Source organism: Cervus elaphus, chromosome 17 (genome assembly GCF_910594005.1).
Source record: "Cervus elaphus chromosome 17, mCerEla1.1, whole genome shotgun sequence".
Classification (NCBI taxonomy): Eukaryota; Metazoa; Chordata; class Mammalia; order Artiodactyla; family Cervidae; genus Cervus; species Cervus elaphus.
Genome location: NC_057831.1, coordinates 17117895 through 17134971, shown reverse-complemented (window position 1 = coordinate 17134971; position 17077 = coordinate 17117895). Strand labels below are relative to the sequence as shown.

Below are 17077 nucleotides of genomic sequence, written 5' to 3'. Positions count from 1 at the left end.
GCCTGCCAATACAGGGTTTGGTCCTTGCCTCAGGAAGATCCTCTGGAGAAGGAAATGGCAACCTACTCCAGAGCTGCCACGTAGAGAGGAGCCTGGTGGGCTACAGTCCATGGGGTTGCAGAGTCAGACAGGCCTTAGCCACTAAACAACAATATCCATGCATACCTGCTTTCATCTAGTCCACACACAGTGAGGGCAACTACATGCCAAATTCTGTGATAGGCACTTATTTCAAAGACAGAAGAGAGAAAAGTGAAAGTCGCTCAGTCAAGTCCGACTCTTTGTGACCCCATGGACTGTAGCCCACCAGGCTTCTCTGTCCATGGGATTCTCCAGCAAAAATACTGGAGTGGGTTGCAATTTTCTACTTCAGGGGATCTTCCTGACACAGAGATCGAACCCAGATCTCCTGCATTGCAGACAGATTCTCTACCATCTGAGCCATCAGGGAAGCCCAATACAGAAAAAAGAATACTAATCTATTTATGAGCCAAATGCCAGCAGACCACAAGAAAAGTAGCAACAGATTTTGATGGGTGGGGAAGAGAAGGGATTTGTATTTGAATAGGCCTGGGAGAAGGGCTACTTCAATAGGTAACATTAGGAAGATAATCTTGGAGCTGGATTTTGAATGACCTTTCAAATCAATCAGGAAAATCTGGATTTATCCTACAGACAGGGGGAAACCACTGAGAATTTTTTACCATAGGAGTGACAGGAGAAGGCAGAGAGCTGGGGTAGGAAAGTGAGCAAGGAGAGATGGAGGTAGGAAACAAACGTAGTGATGGGGGCCTGAAGGAGGTGACTGGCAGTGGAAACCACTGAGAGAAAGCAAATTGAGGGCCAGATCACAAAGGTCTTCGTTGTGCATTAGAGATACGGAGGGATAGCAGGGTGTTGGGCAGCTTGATATCCTGGTCCCAGGGAGCTGACAAAGTAGGCAAAGCAGGCTGGAAGAGGAAGAGGCGTCCAGTGTGTGAAATCAACAACCTGAGAAGACAGACCCAGAGACTGAGATGAAATCAGCAGTTACCAGGGCAGCGCTCCTCGCTGACACAAGCTTCAGCTGGGAAGATCTTTCCCAGCACCTGGGCCCCACTGTGGACCCGTCAATTCTGAATCTCGGAGATGAAGCCCATACATGTGTATTCCGAGGAAAAACTCTCCATGTGACCCTGGCCCAAACACCTGGTTAAGGATTGAGGACACAGAGTGCAGTTCTCAAACTTTTTTTTTTTTTTTTTTTAACCCCCAAGCTACGCTTTTGTCGGCAGTGAGCCCAGTAATTATAAAGAACTGGAGAAGAGTTGAGCACCAACCAAAGCAGTATAATCACAAACAATATCAGCCATCATGAAATACAGTTTCCAAAAGATGTTTCTGCAAACAAGAAAGCAGGAACAGTCACTGAATAGCAACTACAACTAAAGACGACCCCGGTGGCTCAGGGTTAACAGAGAATCCTTAAAATTTCCAGAATGTCATATACAATAGGAGCTTTGTAATGTTCCCAAGCACCATGTGGCAGGCTTTTCAGCAGAAGACTAAATTAGAAGTCCCCCCTCGCCCTCTGCACCTCTAATATAGGCCTACTCATTTTAATGTATAAGTGTCAACTTTGAGCAAGTTTTTTTTTTTTTTTTTTTTTTTTTTTTTTTTTGAGCAAGTTTTAATATATTTCTGAGGAATTTCCTAGTAGGTAACATTTAATTATTCAAAAGTATAGGAGTTCTAATTTTTTATTTTTTACAAGTATCCATGTGGATTACCAGAGGACTGCTGATGATATTCTAAAAAAGAAAGCCTAGAGAGGAGATAGGAGTCATTTTCAAATGCATCCAAGACAGTCACGCAGATGTGAGAATAAACTACAGCTAGTCAGGACTAGGAGGATCATAACTTTCAGGCAGTAATTAGAACAGTCTTCTAATAATCAGAGCCACCCCAAGTAGAAAGGAGCTTCCCGAGAAAGTTCTCAGGTTCTTTCAGTGGATGACCAAGTAAAGAATAAGGAAGTGCTTTGCCCAATTAGAGGCTTCCTGGTGGCTCCGGTGGTAAAGAATCCGCCTGCAATGCAGGAGACCCGGGTTTGATCCCTGGATTGGGAAGATCCCCGGCAAAGGGCATGGCAACCCACTCCAGTATTCTTGCCTGGGAAATCCCACGGACAGAGGAGGCTGGCGGGTTATAGTCCATGGAATTGCAAAGGTTCGGACACAACTGAGTGACTAACACTTGCCCAATTAGGAGACTAGCCCTAATGACAACACACACACACAAATGCTATCAGCTATAACCTTCTCTATAGTCAAGAAAAGATCATTTAAGACATCACCTGTGTCTCTCCTTCTTGCCCCAAAAGCAAAGTAAAAATGAACAATGATGTGAGGCATAATGATAATAGTTCTTCCCCCTACTGATTAGACCATACATTTTGAATGTTAAGCTGTTCTGAATTCATAACAACCAGAAACAATATAGGATGAGTACAGCTGAGTCTTTTAAATGTATCAGTGTGGAATATGGACCATTTTTTTGAGCTAACAATGAATGAAACCATGGACTAGAATCTTATGCATTTCAGATTTGTTGTCCATTACTCAATAAAAAGATAAACCTATCTTATCAAGTCATGAAATATTAAAACTAGCCCATCCTCATCTTATTTATTCTATCTCTATTAAAAATTTTAACTTACAAAGGAAAAAATATTAAATGTCTGAGGCAGTACATAATTTTTCAAACATCTTTTAGGCGGATGTCAGCAAAAACATTTGAAGAATCCTTTAATATAGAAATTTTAATTAAACCACCTATTTTTTTTTTTTCTGATTAGGATCACAATGTTCCTTGATCTCTTAATCTTCTCTTACTTTTAGAGTCAGTACCAAGTGTTGCAGTCATTTGTGGGACCATTTTTCACAAGGACATGAGTTTTTACCTACAAGATTTCCTACCTATCAGACAATAAAAGAAAGCAAACATAACTGCTCTGAGAACTTAAGCCAAAAAACAAACAAGCAAAAAAAACAAACTGTTTCATTTCATGGATTGCTGGAGCATTCTCCAAGTCAAAACTGCTAGTGTTAAAAGCACAAATTCCAAGTAGCTACAATACTAGGTCTTAAAGAGGAATCACTTTACAGTGGATAGGGTCCCAGTGGTCAGGCCACGTATGAGTTAAGTATTAGTAATAACAGGTTAATTATAAAACATCTCTAATAGCACGGCACATTTTAACTGTGCTCTCATCACAAAGAGAGCTCAAGATGCCCACTGCAATGTCAACTCCCGGCCTAGAAGGAGAGCTGTTAGTTTGTATCCCCAGGAGTTCCAAAGTAAAATTTGAAATTGGGCCCCTTACACTGGAAGGCAGGAAGAAACCAAAAAAGAAGGCAGCCGCTCGAGATGGGTAGGTGGCAGGTAGTAAGCAAGGGACTTACCTATCAGGCTAGTCTAGGGCGGCTGCCCACAAGAGCTAAGAGTCCATATACTGTCCTTAATGAGGCTCACTGTGCATATCATCCAGATGATCTCAGCAACACATCACCCTCTCAAGACTGCATCCCTGAAACGGCTCCTCTGTGGGAACGGCGGGCAAAACACATTCCAAGCGCAGGTGAGGCGTGAGGAGCCTTGATTGCCCAGGGCTGGCTTTCTGGTCAGCTGGGGGCCATATATTCTTGATGACCTCCTCTAATGTCAAGAGGTCTATTTCTACAGCGAAATATTAGAAATTTAACATGCTCAACCTAACATATAAGGGAATGGTTACCTAAATTAAAGTTCAAACAATACAATGCTAAATAGCCACTGAAAATTATACCTATGGAGAGGAGAGGTTTCAGTGACATGAAAAACATTTACAATGTAAAGAGGAAACGAAGCAACATATAAAGTTGTAATGAGGCAGTAGGTGAATGAAAACTATCCAGCGCAGTCCCTGGCATATAATAGGCAACTCAGTCCATAGCTGACATGCACTGAAAGATCTAAAGTATATAAAAATCTTAAAAACAAGGCTGAAAGAAATGTGGCAAATAACAGTTGTTCCCTCTGGATAAGAATTAAAGGTGTTTTCTTTCCGGAATCTTTATGCTTTTTAACATTTTCCTTTCTTTTTTTATAATAAATATTTTTAAAGTCAGGAAAAGGATTTAAAACAAATTTTTAAAGAAACCCAACAGGCTCTCTTTATTTCTTCACACTGTAGGAACTGACCTTTAAGAACAGGGACATCTCCAAGTCATATGTATGGGTGTGTGTGAGTCTGCGCATGCATGCATGCTAAGTCGCTTCAGTGTGTCAGACTCTTTGCGACCCTATGGACTGTAGCCCGCCAGGCTCCCCTGTCCATAGGATTTTCCAGGCAAGAATGCTGGAGTGGGTTGCCCTCCTCCAGGGATCCTCCTGACCCAGGGATCCAATCCATATCTCTTATAGCTCCTGCATGGGCAGGTGGGTTCTTTACCACTAGTGCCACCTGGGAAGCCCATATATATAAATACAGACATAAACATATATAAATATACTCTTTCCCCCTGCTGACAGGCAGTATAACAGGCAGAAACACAAGCTTGGCGTCTAGAACCACGCTGAGTGGACAAAGCGTGGAGCATAGAAAAGCAGACAGGAAGTATGCTTTCTAAGAAATGTTCCAAGTCTGTGTGTCATGGTTTGAGATGAAACTGAAATATTTTATGACAGAAGCATTATTAAAGGTGACATGGCTTTCCACAATTTTAAAAGGACTGATAGATTTTGATTAAGCAATATCCCGAAAGTAATAATTCTGCATGATTACAGTATCTATATCTACATAGGGCAATTATAACATTAATAGTGCTTTTTGTAGTTATTCTTGCCTTAAGTGTTCAGGATCCACTTATTGAACAACAGGAAACAGACACTGTAAGATCCTAAACTAAAAACAGCAGATTTCTCCCATGTTGACAGTGCTGCCAAGTTTCCAAGCACATTTTTTAATTGATTGAATATTTATTCTAACACAAACAGGGGGACGATTAAGGCCTGGGTGACTAAGCTTTGGTCAAGGCTGGAGCCTATTTCTCTTTTTTTTCGTCCCTACCTACAAATTCCAACCTGTGAAACTTCATTGGGCCTCATTTCCTGTTGTTTAAAATCAAAAAGACAATACATCAAAGGGTGGTTGGGAGGATTTAGTCATTAACATATATAAAACATTTTAAAAGAATGCCGGCAATCAGTAAATGACCATGTTCTCAACTATTAGTATCATTACTTCAGAATGAAGAAAACTTACCCTCCTTTCTAAGATCTTTAAATCTATGTCAAAAAGTCATAAAATTGAAAGGAAACTACAGACCTTGATATTTAGAGTAACTTTTTATAGTGCTTCCTACCCTCTTATTGTAATGATAACCACTGCTATACCAGTGCTTTTAAATGCTTAAGGCATCCATAGACTTCAAGAGAAATCTCACACATTAAAAAAAAAAAAGAAAATTTCAGGGGTAAACCTTTTCATCCGGCTTTCCTCCATCAGCCACCACCACTGCCCACCCCACCACCTCACTGAGACTCCTAAAACAAGATCATGAAATTCTCAACTTCAAAGCATTCAATTCAACTGAACCCACTTCACCTGAAAACGTCAATTACCCCAACTGGAGTGAGCTGAGTATCTTAAAAACTTTTAAACCGTACTTCTATTATAAATAGAAGGAGCCAGGCAACTGGGACTTGAGGGTTTCTCCTACTACTACCTATATTGGAGATTTTTAAAAATTATTGACTGCGGTTAAATCCAAGTACTAAATGTTCAAATTCTGCAGTTTTAAGAAATTTACTAAAATAGTATTATTTAGCTTAAAAAATTGACAAAATATTCAAATTAGGACCTATTTTGCAGCAAATTTTAGAAAAGCACATTGGGTTCAGAAAGATGCTTCTATTGCTGTGTTTGTTGCACCAGGTAGCTTGTGGGATCTAAGTTTCCCAGCCGGGGACTGAACCTAGGCCCAGGGCAGTGAAAGCGTCAAGTCCTAACCACTGGGCCTCCAGGGACTTCAAAGGAAGATGCTCTTCTATTAGCAGGAAATACACGAAAAGTGGGGTACCAGTTAAGGGGTACCAGTTTTCATTTTTTTAAAAAGTCACTTTAACATAGTTATGTGTATTTACAGGTTTGTGTGTACATATATAAACATATACTTTTCTAAGTAAATGTATGGACATGTGCATTTCGTTAATCTTGCCAGTCTTCAAAGAACGATCTTGCGTGCTGCCCATTAAGCGTTAATAGTCAATTCAAAAATTCAGCCTCACAAAGGCTGTACTTTCATCAGGCAGGATTGTTTGGGGTCAAGCCCTGAACATTATCCTGCTTAAAAACCTGCCAAGGGAAAACAAGTCAAGGGGAGCAAAAGGAGCCTCTGGGGCCAAAGGCAGGACAAGAGATGGACTCCTGGGGGCCCGGGGCAAAGGAGGGGCTCCAGGGACCAGAGGTGCTTCCTGGGGTGGGAGGATGCAGCCGCAGTGCCTCCCCCCTCCCTCTCCCACACCAGCTCCAGGCTGGCCTTTTCTTTTCACCCCTCTCCTCCACTAAGAACCTATGACACTGGCCACATTCCTGTGTCCCCTGAATGTTCCCCACTCTTCACCCCTTCCTTTTGTGCAGACCCCATTACAATAAATTTTAAATAAAATCCCGGGAAAAAAAAAATCAGTCTCAGAATTTAAATGATTGTTTAAAAAAGAAAAATTAAGGGTTGAGCAAAAACATCTGAAAATTATCTTTAAGAAAATGAACCTTTCATTTGTACATTATTTGGGGCACGCAGGTTTAAAGTTAAATTTTAGAAAGTTCACAGTGGGTGACTGACTCAACAAAAGGGTTCCCAAAAATACCTGTCATTCTAATATACTAAGATAAATAACCTTGAAACTTAAAATCATGAGTACTCAGTACAGAAAGAAATCATGATAAAATTGTAAGCTTGATGACTTACAAAGCTTAGATGATGTAAGCTTAGATGACTTACAAAGATCTGTGATTTGGGATGCTTTTTGCTCAATGAACTTAAAATTACAAATCCATTTTTTACTCTAGGGCAGTCTTCTTTCAAAAAAGGATTTATCTTATAAAATTATTGTAAGTTAAATACAGTTAAGGATGCTGTTTTTTTTTTTTTTTTTTGGCTGTGCTGGGTCTTCATGGTTGAGCGTGGGCTTTCTCGTTGTGGAGAGTGGAGGCCACTCTCCAGCTGCAGCTCACAAACCTCTCACTATGGAACGCAGGCTCAGTAGCTGTGGCACACAGGCTCAACTGCCCCATGATATGTGGAATTTTCCTGGATCAGGGATCTAACCCGTGTCCCCTGCATTGGCAGGCAGACTCTTAACCTCTGGACCACCATGGGAGTCCGGATGCTGTTATTTTAAAATTCTGAACTTTACATGTTCATATCTGCCTGTATATACCCACAGAAGAAGGAAAGTTGCTCAGTTGTGTGAGATTCTTTGTGATCCAATGGACTGCAGCCTACCAGGCTCCTCTGTCCATGGAATTTTCCAGGCAAGAGTACTGGAGTGGGTTGCCATTTCCTTCTCCAGGGGATCTTTCCGACCCAGGGATTGAACCCAGGTCTCCTGCATTGCAGGTAGACACTTTACCTTCTGAGCCACCAGGGAAGCCATATACTCACAATCAGAATACAAATAAAGAAATAAAGTTATGAGCCTTCACCTTTCAATAAAGCCATGTTATAGTTTCATTCAGGTTTCCTTAGACTATCAACAGGAATATCTGTGATATGGGTAGCTTTCCTAAGGTAAACTTTTCCAGATAAGTGTCTGTGCTCTTCTAACAAAGATAAATGTAAATAAGTGGAGCAGATGGATTTGAAGGTAAGAATAAAAACAGAAAGCTAAGGCAAATTTGTGGACTGTTGTCTGCTTCTTATTAATAAAAGCCAGCTCAGCTCACCTGTATTCAGACATGAAAAATTAAGTGAATTGTAGCAACAACTTTTGGATAACTCATCTCAGAAAGTGTTGGACATGAAATATCCAGATCATTGAACCAAATATGAATTCTTGATATGCTGTACTCTACTTTACTTTGTTGGCTTAAGGCAGGTCAGATGGTTATTTATGCTCTCCAAAGTATTTCTATGTCTCCTTCCACTCTCAAACTTTCCCACAAAATATTCTCCTTAAAGATAAACAGGCAAAGCAACTCTTGGATCTAGAGAGGATTGACTTTGTAATTAAATTCCAGTGTGATCCTGACACTTAGAATTTACTATCATCTAACATTAAAAGCACCAAGGAGTCGTGTCTAGACCACAAAATTTAACTTCCAATTTAACAAGAGGCCGATGTAAACATTTTATCACCATATGCATATTTATTACTAATGCGAATATAGAGACAGATAGTCATAAAATAATTTACATTATTTCTGGAGAATATTTCTGGTTTCTAGAGAAACCAGACTGCATGAATAAAAGTTCTTCAGTTCAGTTCAGTCACTCAGTCGTGTCTGACTCTTTGTGACCCCATGAATCGCAGCACGCCAGGCCTCCCTGTCCATCACCAACTCCTGCAGTTTACTCAAACTCATGTCCATCGAGTTGGTGATGCCATCCAGCCATCTCATCCTCTGTCATTCCCTTCTCCTCCTGCCCCCAATCCCTCCCAGCATCAGGGTCTTTTCAAATGAGTCAACTCTTAGCATGAGTTGGCCAAAGTACTGGAGTTTCAGCTTCAGCATCAGTCCTTCCAATGAACACCCAGGACTGATCTCCTTTAGAATGGACTGGCTGGATCTCCTTGCAGTCCAAGGGATTCTCAAGAGTCTTCTCCAAGACCACAGTTCAAAAGCATCAATTTTTCTTACACAATATTATTTGCTAGGATCACAACAGAGATCACATTTTCCTTTGTATACATTTTTTCAGTGTTCTCATTCTTAACCTAGTGCACAAGAGGCCAACATCTCAAGTGCTTTCTAAAGCTTATTGAATGAATGTTAAGTTCCTCACACTTAGGATTTTCAATTTTAAGGCTAATATGAACTGTGATTCTCCAAACTAAATGGCAAAAACACAGTGGATACAGTGTGGACACAGTCGTTTCCTAGACAGCTGACCAAATCTGTATTGATTAAATGAGACATTGTGGCCTTTTCTGTCTTATGACCACAGACAGTACTGTTTTTCAGCCACTTTTCTTACAAAAACATGCAAGTCACAAGGAGGATTTTAGAGATCAATGCAAAGCAATTGTCACTACAGGAAAAACAGCCTGAAGTGTAACAGGCATTAGATGCTATATTTTGAGTAAAAATCTAACACAGGCTTATAATACTTTTATGTTTTTTCATATTGAAATTGTATGTTACCTTCCAAATATTTTGAGTAAAAATCTAACACAGGCTTATAATACTTTTATGTTTTTTCATATTGAAATTGTATGTTACCTTCCAAATCTCATATCTAAGAAAAAACAAAGATGTGCAATTTCTTTTTAACAGTGTTTAATTTTTTCCTTAGTAAAAACCAATCTGTGGATAGTTTCCTTAGCCAGACAGTATTTACTTCTAAAAATCCCTGCAGTATCTTATAAGCCTACAAAATATAAAAACAAGAAAATCTTTATAAGCATTACCACGGGTGGAAAGAAAGTCAGAAAAACACACAAAGCAGTGAAAGGCTGGATGTGAAGGATGCCAGAGGGGAGCAGCGGGGGAGGGTTTCGTGAGGTTCTAGGCAAACCCTGTGATGACGTCACCTCACATACAGAATGTTTCAGCAGTCAGCACAGGCCTCCTGCTTTCCTATTGGTGAACACCGTGTCAGCCGACATCAGAAGATAACCATCATTGGTCAGACAATTACAACTGAAGCAACTAGCATCCACCACGGCTAGCACAGACCTGGCAGGCTGCTGAGAAAGAGAAGGCAGAGCAGAGTCCGGCTGCCCTTCTCAGTCAATGAATTTTATGTCACCTTACCAATCCCTAGGCGATTCTGCCCCCTTTCCAGCAGACCTAATAAATGAAGTCAGCTATTTGTGAAAACAACAGGTAAAGGCCAGACATCTCATAAAAGAACAAAACGCCTCTTATTTTCAATGCTGTAAAATCACAAGGGCTTTTCAGTGTCAAATCAGAACTTAAAAATATTGTTGAGCTAAAAACAGGTATTTTCCTCTACCTCATGCAATATACTCTCATTTACCAGATAATACTACCCAGGATATTTTTTAATTGACATATAAAGATGAGGCTCAGGGTGATTCTCCAAGGCATACTTATTACTCTGCATTTTTCCATAGTTTTTCTAATGCATTATATGTGAAACTATTTGCTAGAAAAGTAAAATGGTTTATAGTATTTATCCCATGTCTAAAACAATGATTCATAAATTAATGAATCACTGAGCAGCAATAAACTTGATAAATTTGCCTCAGTTGAACTCTTTAGTTTATAAAAACACCACTTCAAAATAAGGGTCCTATTACATTAATAAGTAATAAAGTAATGAATACAGATTATAGGATAAGTTTAATAAAGTGAAGTCGCTCAGTCGTGTCTGACTCTTTGTGACCCCATGGACTGTAGCCCTATCAGGCTCCTCCGTCCATGGAATTTTCCAGGCAAGAATACTGGAGTGGGTTACTATTTCCCTCTCCAGGGGATCTTCCCGACCCAGGGATCGAACACGGGTCTCCCACATTGCGGGCAGACAGTTTCCCATCTGAGCCACCTGGGGAGCTTACTCAAGGGAAGGCCAAGTTTAATAAAGGCCTTCTTAAACCATATTCAAAGGTAGTGCAGACAGCACCCTAACAAAACAACACTCCTGACCTTCCTTACAATTCTTCAAAACACAGTGAGTGCAGCTTAATCTTTGAGAGATAAGTTATAACTTAATTCTGTAAACTGAGTTTTATTTGAGGCTATGTCTAGGGAATTTTTAAGGACAACCGAAAATAATTTGTCAAAAAAATAGAATACAAGCTTCACAACATAGTTTTTCCTCCAGAAGCTATTTCAAGTCATCTGTAGTTAATGAGTCTGGCAAACGCAAGACCTTGTGCTTCCTAAACTTTCTCTCTCATCAAGAGGGTGTAAGCCTTGGTTAACAAGGGAAATGAAAAGGAAAACCTTCATATTCTTATACACCTAGTTCAAGACTTTTTGGCTGTTGACATTTTGGGAGAGGTTTATAAAATGGGCACCCAAGGATCCTGGGAGAAATGCATACACTCTGGGATAAAAAAAAAAAGAAAGCAAGAAATTAGGGTCAGAGAAAAAAATCAGGAAGGGGAACCCCTAATATGTGACTATGGCATAGTATTCAAAACTCAAGGGAAGGCCAAGCATGCTAAGGTTCAGGTAGCAGTGCTGGCAATAAAATAGACATCAATCATCACCTTAACTCACTAGTCAAGACTTTTCCCCAGCATCTGCCCTGTACAATGCGTTCTTCAAGGTGTATTCAAGAGCGGAATGAGAAACATTCCCTGAAGAGATGATGGTCTAGTAGGAGGCACAGAGTGTGTTAGTCACTCAGCCATGTGCGCGTCCGACTCTCTGTGACCCCTGGGACCGCAGCCCGCCAGGCTCCTCTGGCCCTGGAATTCTCCAGGCAAGAATACTGGAGTGGGTTGCCATTTCCTTCTCCCAGGAGGCACAGACACATCTAAATACTTACGCATATGAATAAAAGCTAGGAAAGATACTGCCAGATGAAATGTACAGAAAAAGAGCTAAGAGTGGTAAGCGTCCAACAGGAGACGATAAATCGATGCATTTTTTCCTATTTTCAGTCCCCAGAGGGTTAGGCCCTGTTTGATTAAGGGTGTATTGGTTCGTCAATGGAGAAAGAGGCGGGAAATGGTACCAGGTGGTGGAAGCACAGAAAGTGGCCCCGGAGAAAAGGCAACAAGAGAGTCTAAGAGGCAGTATCCACCGCAGAGGGGCAGGGAGTGAACTCGAGCAGCCGGCCCGAGGGGAGGCCAGTTCCGGAGGGGCAGGTTCAACAAGGGTGCAGCAAGTTGGAGACTGGTCAGATATTAGGAAACACAGAGAGCGCAGGGCCGACGGAGATGGACTAAGCGGTGTGACCAGACACCACGACAAACAGTTGCAGAGACCTTTGCCTTTTGCTGGTCCGCCGCGCGGCTCCCGGCGCCGGCCTCCCCAGCCCCCGCCCCCGCCCCCGCCCGGCCTGCAGCGCCACCCGCTACGCGGGCGGAGGAAGTGCCTGTAGAGAAGGTCCCTTTGGAGGGGCCCGAGGGAGGCTAGGCTTCCCCAAGCGCAGAGGCCTTAATTGTCTAAACTCCTACGGGATCGAGCCTCCCGGTGCACAACCGTCTTCCGGACCCACCCTCGGCGCTTTCGGCCTCGGAGGCCCAGAGCGCTGCCGCACCTCCCAGCCTTCCGAGCGAATCGCGTGGCCCTCCTGGCTTCCGGCTGCCGCCCTCAGGCCCCCGCGCCCGAGGAAGCCCCCAGCCACGCCGCAGCAAGTGTGAGCGCGCCGGGCCGCGCGCCGCGCCCGCCCCAACCATCTCGGCCCAGCCGGCGCGCACGGCGCAGGGGGCGGGCCCGGCCCGGCTGAGGCCGCAAATGGCCAGCTGGTCCCCGGCAGGCCGGCCGCGAGGCAGGAGGCGGGAGCGGCGGCCGAATCTCCAGAGAAGTTGAGCCCCCATTCCCGGGTTCCGGCGCAGAGCACCCAGCCGCCCCAGCCTCCAGGCGCGCTAGCGTCTCCGGTTTCCCATTGATGAGATGGGGGAGGGAAGGCAGGTCGTGAGGGCGCCGGGGGCACGCGCTAGCGCACGCGGCCGGCGGAATCCCCCACCTCCCGAGAGCCCCCTCGGCCCGACCCTCTCCAACAGTATCGAGGAGGCTGCCCGCAGCTAGCTGCCCAACTGGGGCTTGCCTTGGGCTTTCTCTTCACTGATCGTCAGACACGGCGTTAAGGGGGGGCGATTCAAGAATGTCTGCCACAGCAGCTCCGTCTACAAGCAAGAAGCGAGATGAACATACACACCCTCCCCTGTTAAATATTGCAAGGTGACACGGGATCGCTTCCCACACAGGGATTGCCAAAAGGGCTGCCGGAGGAAACACAGTTAACAAGAAAGATGCTTTCCCCGGTTAGAAGTTGTGTGGGAAACACTCCCCACCCCCCCACCCCCAAGGACTCTGCGGACCCAGGGGTTTTTAATCTGTGTCTCAACTCCAATCAGCAGCTTCCCACTGAATTAGAATCGAGTGTGTCCAAAAGGCGTTTCCATAAAACAAACTTAATAATGGCGTGGCTCCACTCACTCGGATTCATTCATTTTTATTACTGTTTTCATTGTCCCCTCCTCCCCCACTCCCCGCCTCCGTCTCTTCATGAAACTGGAAAGGGATCCGCGTGGGGGAAAAGGGTCCAGGAAAGGAGGAATCTGACTGGGGAGCAGCAAAGAGGAAGACAGCGAAGTACGAGCGCTGCAAGGAGAAAGGAAGGACAGACAGGAGCGATGGGGAAAGGGCGAGGACCAGAGAGCAGAGGACGGCGGACGGGAGAGGGTTAAACAGAGCCGGAGACCGGGTCCTCCCTTCAATGCCTTTCACACAGTTCTTGCTGGAGGCCAAGCAAGAAAACCCAAATCTAGAGGGAAGGCAGGAGTAGCACAGGTACGGTCTGTGGCGTCTCTCCCGCCTTCCCTGTCGCACTCTATGTACACATGTATGTTCTATGTTATATAATCTATGTTAAAGATGCATGTGCAGCCACGGTTCACCCAGGGGCACCCACAGACTCACGCGCTTCATGCAGCCCCAATGTCTCCTGCACCGGGGAGACCCGGGAACTCAGCGATCCGCTCCCACTGCCCGCGGTTCCTCGCTCCATTCACGCCCCAGAAAGGGAGTACCGACATTTAAGGCACACCGGGAAAACGCGCGGGGCTCCTGGGGACAGTATCACACGAAAGCATCACCTACCAGTTTTCCTGCATCCACTGGATGGCTTCATTCTCGTTGAACTGCTTTTCGAATTCATATTCTTGTAGAGTCAACACTCTCATGTTCACTGGGGCTGATCTTCGGAGTCGCTACGTGTTCTCTACACAAAATAAAAGAATCTGTAAAGCGCTAGATTTCGAGTGCTCTCCAGTCTGTTTCCCCCACCCACCCCCCAAGGTCTTCCCCTCGGCGGTCGGTCTCCGACAACCGGTTTCCCCCAGCCTCTCTCAGCTACAGTCGGGGTTGAGCATTGCCTGCGCCTCGGCTCGCAGCTCCTCTCTCCGGGACTCTCCTCCTCCCGGCGTCCGCATCCACCGTAGGAGGAAATGAATGCCTTGCGGTCTTAGTGCCCGCACGTTTGTCCATCACCCTTTTTACTTGTCTCTGGGGAATCTCCTCCCCCTCGTGCGATCCGACAAATTTTAACCCTTTGCGAGAGTGAGCGAGACCTCTAGCCCCGGGGGCAGTTTTGTTTACGTAAAGGTGACTAGGGCAGAGGAGGAAGGACACGGAGGGGGAGGAAGTAGCCTTGAGGTCATCCACAACGCCCAGTCCCGACCTCGTGGGCCGCCAAGCCTGGCCTTTAAATGAAGTTTCTGAAAACCAAGCGAAGCCCCAGGGCGAGCTTAGCACGTAGTCTGTGTGTAAATAATAAAACCTGCCCGCTTCCTCGCCAAGAAATCCAGGCAAATTTGCGCTGAGATGCCACGTGAAACGAACGCATTTTCTGCCTCCTAGCCCCCGGCGCCCCGTCCAGGTCACTCACCGCCGAGCTCTGGCTTTGACTCAGGGTAACTTGGGGCCGGGTCTGCGGAGCCCCCCTATCACGTGCCGGCTGGGGATGCTGTGGGCGGAGGTGGCAGAAAGTCGAGAGTAACTAGAAGCCAGAAGAGGAGGAAGGTTAGGTGGAGGCTTTGGATATGGGAAAGGGTAGAGATAGTGAACTGAAACAGAGTGGGTAAGGAAGTTCGCAGATAGGAGAACTGGACCAACTGGTCCAATGCAAAAACTATTTACATGCATAAGAAATTCGCTTTATTTATTTTTCGGGTGTAGGTGGAACGGAACCACCTTTGAGGAGAGGGTTAAATGTACTATTGACCCCTACTGATCTCCCAGTCTCACACCAATGTTTTAATCTCAGTTTCCATATACACCCTCTTTCTTTTCTCAGAGGGAAAGTATTTTTTTACTCTGTTCCTCTCTCCACTCATTCCCCACAAGTTAAGAAAAGTGAAATGGGACATAGAGGCATCTAATAATATACACATGTAATTGTAAGCTTAAAATATAATAACAACCTGTGCTTTAAAAATTAGGTGGACATTAGGACCAGGAAGAAAGTTCTCTTTCTCTGCACCTCCCCACCTCCAAGGCAGACCAAAGAGGATATTTTCATTTAAAGTCGAGTGCCTGGAACTACTGAAAACTGGAAACTGTGAGAAACATCTCTTTAAATAAAGAGGCTATAATAAAAAGTTAGAGTTTTTTTTTAAATCCAGTGTGTATATATATATATATATATATATATATATATATATATATAGAGAGAGAGAGAGAGAGAGAGAGAGAGAGAGAGAGAGAGAGAGAGAGAGAGAGAGAGAGAGAGAGAGAGAGAGAGAGAGAGAGAGAGAGAGAGAGAGAGAGAGAGAGAGAGAGAGAGAGAGAGAGAGAGAGAGAGAGAGAGAGAGAGAGAGAGAGAACCCGCCTGCCAATGCAGGAGACATAAGAGACATGGGTTCAATCCCGGGGTCAGGAAGATCCCCTGGAGGAGGGCATGGCAACCCACTCCAGGATTCTTGCCTGAAGAATCCCATGGACAGAGGAGCCTGGAGGGCTACAGTCCATCGTGTCACAAAGAGTTGGACACGACTGAATTGACTTTGCAGGCACGCGTGCACACACACACACACACACACACACACATAAATGGCAAATTAATTTATAAGTTGATGCTCCCAAATATTCCATACACAAACTTTCCTCATCTCTCCATTTAAGGGTTGTTATTCTAGAGACTTCTGCAGCAAAAATCTGAGTAAATCTGAAAGTACAGCTAGGCCAAAAGACTTAGTCCTAAGGTGGAAGGTGGGTGTGGCCTGATAAGATCAGGATTTTAGCACTGCACCTGGGCATGTGAGTAATCAATAAATATTTGTAAAATGAAGTGATTTAAGTAGGTGAAAGAAGGGAGGCATGTTTCGGTTAGTCGCTCAGTCCTGTCTGACTCTATGCGACTCCACTGAGCCCACCAGGCTCCTCTGTCCATGGGATTCTCCAGGCAAGAATAGTGGAATGGATTGCCATGCCCTCCTCCAGGGGATCTTCCTGACCTAGGGATTGAACCTCCTCTCCTGCATTGCAGGTGGACTCTTTACCATCTGAGCCACAAGGGAAGGCTCCTAAAGAAGTGAGAAAAGTGACAAAGGAAACAAGGGTGAGAACATCCAGCAAATATTTTGCTATATGTTGCAAGGATAAGTGCTACTTTTGCCTTAAAAAGATCCCATTTTTAAACCAAGTGTTATTCTCACTAGGCATCATGTCAATTTTAAACTAGTATGAGAAATTTTTATTGACTTACTATGTTGTCTGTTATTACCTGTTTATTTTCTGGAGATGGAGTTGGGGTTTTGTTCTTAACAGTGTCTGAAGAAAAATTACAATGGGAGGTAATTCCCTATTTGTTGACCTTTGAAGTGGACAAGAACCAAAAAATGGTAAATTCTTGACAGTATTATGTGTTTTTAAGAGTGTTCAAAACAGACACTGTCAGTGGTAGTGAAAACTGGTGACTTTACCTGGAAAGCAATTTGGCAGCCTATTTAATCATTTTAAATACACTATCCTTTGACCATTTATTTACAAGATATTCCTTGAGCCTGTGCTCTGCTGAGCTCTTGGGAGTCAGGGGAAGAAGAAAGACAGGACTCCCACCCTTTTGGAGCTCATATTCCAGAGAAGACAAAATGATTTCATGTAAGGTGACATTCTAAGATTAAAATTAAGTACCAGCATCTGAAGAGATGGGAGTGCTCATTTAAACCCTGAAGGCTTCACTGAGAAGGT

General features: G+C 44.0%; 1 protein-coding gene across 2 annotated transcripts in view; it reads right to left on the bottom strand.

The window, feature by feature from the left end:
- ELOVL6 (ELOVL fatty acid elongase 6) overlaps positions 1–14793 on the bottom strand; it is a 135686-nt gene extending 120893 nt beyond the window's left edge. The window contains exons 1-2 of one of the 2 annotated variants that reach the window (XM_043870731.1): positions 14775–14793; positions 13988–14108 (exon numbers count right to left, since the gene is read on the bottom strand). In XM_043870731.1, coding sequence (XP_043726666.1) covers positions 13988–14070 — 83 coding nt within the window. In that variant the 5' untranslated portion in view covers positions 14071–14108; positions 14775–14793. Of the gene's footprint in view, positions 1–13987; positions 14109–14262; positions 14393–14774 lie in introns of those variants that run through there. The other variant, XM_043870730.1, reaches the window with a different exon arrangement.
- Positions 14794–17077: the final 2284 nt, after the last annotated feature.